General features: G+C 45.4%; 1 protein-coding gene across 1 annotated transcript; it reads left to right on the top strand.

Annotated features, from left to right (window-relative positions):
- On the top strand, positions 1-815 carry LOC121435100 (high mobility group protein B2-like). The gene has a single exon (XM_041634178.1). It carries the CDS (start codon positions 1-3, stop codon positions 631-633), a length of 633 nt encoding a protein of 210 aa, XP_041490112.1. The 3' UTR covers positions 634-815.
- Positions 816-7,632: the final 6,817 nt, after the last annotated feature.

Below are 7,632 nucleotides of genomic sequence, written 5' to 3'. Positions count from 1 at the left end.
ATGGGCAAGGGAGACCCCAAAAAGCCGCTGGGCAAGATGTCCTCGTATGCCTTCTTTGTGCAGACGTGCCGCGAGGAGCACAAGAAGAAGCACCCCAACTCGTCGGTCAACTTCGCCGAGTTCTCCAAGAAGTGCTCCGAGAGATGGAAGACCATGTCTGCAAAGGAAAAATCGAAGTTCGAAGATTTGGCCAAGATCGACAAAGCTCGCTATGACAGGGAGATGAAGAATTACGTTCCTCCCAAAGGTGATAAGAAAGGAAAGAAAAAGGATCCTAATGCTCCAAAAAGACCACCGTCTGCTTTCTTCCTGTTTTGCTCTGAACATCGCCCAAAGATCAAAAGTGAACACCCAGGCCTGTCTATTGGAGATACTGCAAAAAAATTGGGTGAGATGTGGTCTGAACAGTCGGCCAAAGATGAACAACCCCATGAGCAGAAGGCGGCTAAACTAAAGGAGAAATATGAAAAGGATATTGCTGCATACCGTGCCAAGGGCAAAAGCGAAGTAGGAAAGAAGGGTCCTGGTAGGCCAACAGGCTCAAAGAAGAAGAATGAACCAGAAGAGGAGGAAGAGGAGGAGGAGGAAGAAGAAGATGAAGATGATGAGGAAGAAGATGAGGATGAAGAATAAATGGCTGTCCTAAAATGTGTGGAGTGTATGTGCTCAGGCAACTTATTTTGCTAAGAATGTGAAATTCACGTGCAGCTCAACATTAGCTTCAGTATAAAAACTGTACAGATTTTTGTATAGCTGATGAGATTCTTTGTAGAGAAAATACTTTTTTAAAAAAGGAATTTGTAGCTTTTTGGGGGGCTACAACATACAGTTAGATTTAAAGCTTTTGATGTTGAATGTTCCTAAATATTTAATGGTTTCTTTAATTTCTTATGGTAGCACAGCAAACATACATAGGAATTTGTATTACCAGTAAATTTTTTTTAGGATGTTGCATTTTCTCTTGTTATTTTTTTTAAAAAAAATTGTAATAAAATAATGTATATTTAAAAAAAGAAGAAGAAAGTAACCCTTCTCCATGGAGACTATGTTGATTGATCCCTTCTCAGGCAGGCCCTAAAGATAGCAGCCCCTCTCCAGACTCCACCTCTTAAATGTCCTTCAACCTCCAGCACAGGCACGCGTGGGAGGCACACCCGAGTCTGGACTCACCTCCAGCACAGGCACGCGTGAGAGGCACGCCCGAGTCTGGACTCACCTCCAGCACAGGCATGCGTGGGAGGCACACCCGAGTCTGGACTCACCTCCAGCACAGGCATGCGTGGGAGGGATGCCCAAGTCTGGACACACTTCCAGCACAGGCACGCGTGGGAGGCACGCCCGAGTCTGGACACATTTTCAGCACGGGCACGCGTGAGAGGCACACCCGAGTCTGGACTCACCTCCAGCACAGGCACGCGTGGGAGTCATGCCTGTGTCTGGACTCACCTCCTGTGCCAGCACAGGCATGCGTGGGAAGCACGCCCGAGTCTGGACTCACCTCCAGCACAGGCACGCGTGGGAGGCACGCCCGAGTCTGGACTCACCTCCAGCACAGGCATGCGTGGGAGGGATGCCTGAGTCTGGCAGACCCCTTGAGGACCTTTATGCCAGATAAACCTACTACTCTCATTGTCCCTTGAGAAAAAATGTTATAAATGAATAGATTTTACAAATTACTGAAACGCAAATGGCAGTCTAGAAGGTGAGGTGTAAATTCTAACTCACCAAGTTTCCTTTTCTCAAGGTAAAATAACACAATGCCCACCGAAGACCATTCCACACCAAGAAAGACAATCTTCTCTACCAGCACTGCTGGGAAACTGGGTATCTACACGCAGTGGAATGAAACTGGGCTCTGACCTTATACCATGTGTAAAATATGAACTCAAAGTGGATCTAAGACTTCAATATCAGAGCTAACTCTGAAACTCTTAGGAAAGCAACATAGATCCAAAGCTTAGTGATGAAGCCAGGCGGTGGTGCGCACGCCTTTAATCCCAGCACTCGGGAGGCAGAGGCAGGCAGATCTCTGTAAGTTCGAGGCCAGCCTGGCCTACAAGAGCTAGTTCCAGGACAGGGTCCAAAGCAACACACAGAGAAACCCTGTCTTGGAAAACAAACAAACAAACAAAAAAGAATCTTGGTGATGCCGGTTTGGCCATACTGTCTTGAACAGCAGCACATGCTCACAACCCTGCCGGTTTGGCCATACTGTCTCAAACAGCAGCACATGCTCACAACCCTGCTGCTCTTGTGAAATAAACACAGCAATCGTCCTCATCCCTCCCACCTGCAGGACACTGTGCCTTGGTTCGTGGGGACTTGGCACCAGGTGTAGTCTAGGCTGCTCTGGGAAACTGGAGGAAGCTGCTCATGTTGCCGATGACATACGATGTGGGTGCTATATGCAACCCTGCTGTTCTTAGTAGAGAAAACGCCCGGCAATTGGAACACGTGTCTGGATGGCTCACTGCCGAGGCTGCCTCCGTGGGAGGAAGTGAGGAACAGTCTTTCTGGATTCCAGGGAAATTAAGAAGTAGAAAACCGCTTGCAGAAGGAAGGAAGGAAAAATCCAGGACCTCTCTCTAGGCACTCAACTACTTTCTACACCCTCATGCAAAAGGAAACATTATTTCCTTCAGGCCCTGAGAAAGGGGGTGTCCAAAGGAAGTGCCACTGGCTCTCACCAATGGAAATGAACCGCCTGTTGTGGGCGTTAGATGTGGGAGTTAGACCTGACCTCACCTCCAGTGCGGTGGCTAAGGGCAAGTGCACGGAGTCCTAGGGTTCATCAGGGATGGTCACACTTAGTCCGCAGGCCTCCCATGGACTCAAAGCCATCTGGGGTTCCAGAACGAGGTGGTATGGATTAGACGGGGTGACCCTGCCATGTCTTTATTAGTAACTTCCTAGCTTTGGTTGTACCCCTATTAGCTGGTTTCTAAGGTAAGATTGGCCTTCAGTTTTCAAGTGGTCTTTTCCTCATTTTGTTTTGTTTTCTGAGACAGGGTCTTCCACAGACGAGGCTAGCCTTGAGCTCATCCTGGTGCCTCTTTCTTTCCGAGTGCTGAATTGGACAGGGACCACCACATCCAGCTTCTAAGAGGCAATTCGTTTATGGATCAAGTTTCCTAACACCTCCTCTAAAACACAAGTCTTTTTTCCACAAAGGGGGAATTGGCTTCTGGAGATTTCTGATTAGTAAACACTAAACGTGTGTGCCCTTCCCTATCAGATTTTTAACTTAAACTCACTCCTTTTTTAAAGAGCTAAGTTCTTTTCATTGTTCCCAAAAAATGCTTTTAAGTAACTCGGACTGGGGGTGTACTCAGTAACTCAGTGGGGGAGCCCTTGCCTAGACTAAGAAAAACCTTTGATAGATCAGCCACAATCACACCCTCTCTTTCTCTCACATATACCCTCACACTCCAACACATGTATACCACACTCTCTCACATACACCACACTCAGACACACTCATATATGCACACATACACACTCCTCACACTCACGCACATACACAGACCATACACTCACATATAGGCACACACCCACACACTCTACACACTCACACACACTCACATACACTACACAAAACAAATCCCCTTAATTTCCGCAGTGTGGTGAACCTTCTCCAGTCTCATCTGCGGGAAACCCATGCCACGTGAGTCAGCCAAAAGGACCATGCTCACTGTGTGACTTCCATTTTTAGACCCCAAACAAGCATTCTCTAACGAGTCATTTTAACCAGACTCTCTGACAGGTATAGCAAAATATTTCCAAATGAAGACACTTTCTCCTTGCTTAGGCCTGTGACATCATGTGAGTCTTTGGTCCCAGTTAATGGCTCAGTGGTCCATCTTTATACCCCTAATGGGATGTCCCCATCCTGTGTTATGTTCAGATGAAGAGTAATTTAATCAAACACTCCCCTTTCTAGATAAACAAAGCCAGAGCTTTGATATGGGCTAAATCTACCCTAATTGCATTATTTTTCTACAAAATATATTAAATAAATCTTAAGAGAGCATATGTTGGGAAAGCCCATGCCCAGTGACTTCAGTACTTTCTCATTAACTATTTGTTAACTCCTGCTCTTAGAGTTTGTGTTATGAATTCATTGGGAGAGAGAGAACCAGATCTGGTTCTAATTTCCAAGACCATCTCTAATTATAAATAAGCCGTTCATCACAGAATCTTAGACAAGAGGCTGAGGTGCCTCCCAACTGAGCCCAGGGCAAAGAGGACCGCTCAGGTCAAGAGCGTATGAGGACAAGGATGGGCCAGAGAGCTGGCTAATCAAAGCCTCCCAAGAGCATGTGTTCCACCCAGGACTGTGAGTGGACAAAGGGGGCCTAGGAGGAAAACTACAGCTTAGGCTGGTTTATCTGCAAACCTAAGGTTTGTGAAAACAAGCTTGAAGCCATATATTTAATATATATTAAATATATTTAATTAAATTTTCATTATAACTCACAGTACATACCGTAGATGACATTTCCAGGTTAGGAAGGCAGGGCAACTTAATCCTTTATTAAAGACAAATAAACACTTTAAGAGGAACGATCACACTGATAGATTCCGTTGAACTGGTTCCTGGACTAGATGAGTTTGTTCAATGTTAAGTTCCGTCATCGAGAAATACAGGCTGTGGCATCTGAAGAGACATGGTTATAGTGTATGCTGTTGACTTTCAAATGGTTCAGAAAGCGCGTGTGCGTGTGTGTGTGTGTGTTGCAGTGCTAGGAATCAAACCCGGGGGCTTGTATATGGTAGGCCAACTCTCTAGCCCCACGGGAAGAGAAAGGTGTGGGGAGTGTCTCCATTGTGGAGCACTTGAGTAGCATTTGTGAAGCCATAGGTTAATCCAAAGCACAGAAAAACAAATGGAGAAAGAAGGAAAGATAAGAAACGGGAAAGAGGGAAGGAGAGCGTGTGCAGGTAAGAAAAAGATAATAAAGTAAATGAGGAGACCAGCTGAAGCCGGGCAAGTAAGAAAAAGATAATAAAGTAAATGAGGAGACTAGCTGAAGCCGGGCAAGTAAGAAAAAGATAATAAAGTAAATGAGGAGACCAGCTGAAGCCGGGCAAGTAAGAAAAAGATAATAAAGTAAATGAGGAGACCAGCTGAAGCCGGGTGGAAGTTCCAAGATGTGCACGTCTGTGGGCATATGTACCTACATGTGTAAGACTTTAAGACAGGTCTGAAGCCATTTCTGACAATTCTGAATCCTCTCAGCCTCCGTGCCATAGTGCTTCCCCTCCTCCCCTGGGAACCAAGGACCTAACAGCTACACATGCACGTACTCAGTTCCTGAACAATTACCCATATACGTACGTTTTGATTTGGTCCCCTGGGAAACGGGGTCAAAATGACCTCTTACCTCATCTGATCTGGCAACAGCTCTCCAGCCAATTATTGATAATAGCCTCTTTGAATAAGCCAATCACAACCCCCCTTGCTTCTGTGGCCTTCTCCTTTAAAAGTAGTCTGTGCCAGCTATTCGAGGTCTCTCAGCTTCCAGAATGCTGGGGGACCCTGTCATGACAGAATTAATAAAATCCTCATGCTTTTGCATCGGCTGTGGTGTGTGAGGTGGTCTCTGGAGGTGACTCCTCCTCGGTGTTTGGACGCTAGAGTCCAACACATGCCCAATATTCTTATTCTTGCAGCTTTTACATAAGCTTGAAGTCACAACCAAATACAAAGCTAAAATCAGCGACACCTACATTTATTCTGGTTTAGAGAAAGTGGTGGTAGCTGCCAAGTTCTTAGCTTTTGGAGGAGGCAGAGTGTACCTGCCTGCTTCTAGGGAGGTTGTTTGAGTTGTTTTTTTTTCTTTTTGAGACCGGAGATTACAATGGTGCCTGCTAGCCTGCAGCAGCCAGCCTTCCATTTCTGCAGCGCTGGGAATAACAGGTGTGCCTCATCACACCTCAATCTGATCACAACAGATTTAACTACATGGTAGCTTCCTCGAAGGTCCCATCCAGAGAGCTCAGCATACTATACTCTCTTGGCGCTCTCCTTTGGGTAGGTTTTCTATAATTTTATTAGCCAGTTCTCCAGAGCAGCCAAAACACACACAATCTCTCTCTTTTCTCTTTTCTCTCTTCTCTCTCTCCCCCTTCCACTCTCTCTCCTCTCTCTTCCATCCTCTCAATCTCTCCCCTCCTCTCTCTCCCATCCTCTCAATCTCTCCCCTCCTCTCTCTCCCCCTCCTCTTTCTCTCCTCCATGCCCTGCTACAGTTTTAAGTGGGATTCCTTCCACCATGGAGACGCTCAGTTCTCCAGTCGTGGCTTTCACTGATGGGGCCCACCTGTCATAAAAGCTTCTACTGAATTAAATGTTACATCTTAAAAATACCTTCAGAGCAACACCATGACTAGTGTTTAACCAAACAGTTGAACCAAACAGTTCAACCTTAGCAGAGTTGAATGGATGGAAAAAAATTAACCATTGGGGGCCTGGAAACAGGACGGTAGTGAAGCATTGTGGGAAATGGAGCTAACCTTCCATTTGGCCTTAAGGAAAAGCTAACTCCTGAGACAAAGCCTGTGTGAGGCACCCAGGAAATCACCGCAGAACCACCTAAAATGCCAGCACGGAAACCTCCTCGCCAAGGGGCTGGATACCGAGTACAGTGGGGAACGGCAGGCGAGAAGAGTCCGGAAAGAGCTGGCCTGGGAAACAAGGAGGAGGCGGAAGTTAAGGATAAGGTTTCCCTGAAGAGTAGGAGAGCAAGGTTTCCCCAGATGTAATCAATTAATTCTTTCTCAAAAAAATAAAATAAAACAAGAGCCTACAGGACCCTTCATCAGGCAATCCTGGCTTTGTGTCCTTTTCAGTGGTCATCTTTGACTAATAAATCCAGTTTACAACAGAACCTTCCTACTGTAAAAGACCACAGAATTGGAAGCCTGGTTTACAATTGTCTAATTGTTTTAATTATTTAAATATGTGGGAAACTTTTTGCCTTGAAGAGAATTGCTACATTAATTCATTAATTCAATTTTGTTAATTTTTTCCCCTGAGTAAGTTTTCAGACCTTCGTAACTTTATTGATGACCTATTATTTTATGGTTTTGCCATGGCTTTCTTCATCGACGACTTGAGCATAATTTAAGAAGAGATTCTAATCACCACAGCTAATTAGCAAGAAAGGTAAGTGCTGACATGATTCCATTTTACCTAAATACGAGTTTTGAAAGTAATGACTCCCAGATGGACAGGAAATTGCCTCTGGGACAGCTGGAGCTGGAGAAGCACGCGCCACTGAAGGAGGCCGCTGAAGCCCAGAACTCAAAGCACCTGAAATTTTTAAACTTTTTTTGTTTTGTTTTGTTTCAAGACAGGGTTTCTCTGTAGCTTTGGTGCCTGTCCTGGAACTAGCTCTTGTAGACCAGGCTGGCCTCGAACTCACAGAGATCCACCTGCCTCTGCCTCCCGAGTACCGAGATTAAAGGCATGCACCACCACCCGACAAATTCTTAAACATTTTTAAACTCAATCTTAGAATGATTGGAAACATTCTAGAATCATAGGCCTTTGAAGTTAACAGCTCTTCCATAGGAGAGACAAAAATTGTTGCACCATTGGAGACATGGGATTTCCTTTCAAATCTGAGGC

The sequence above is a fragment of the Microtus oregoni genome, unplaced genomic scaffold (genome assembly GCF_018167655.1).
Source record: "Microtus oregoni isolate MIOR12 unplaced genomic scaffold, Mior012 000045F_ref0000178, whole genome shotgun sequence".
Classification (NCBI taxonomy): Eukaryota; Metazoa; Chordata; class Mammalia; order Rodentia; family Cricetidae; genus Microtus; species Microtus oregoni.
Note: the sequence above shows the minus strand (reverse complement) of the source record. Positions and strands in the feature narration are given on the sequence as shown.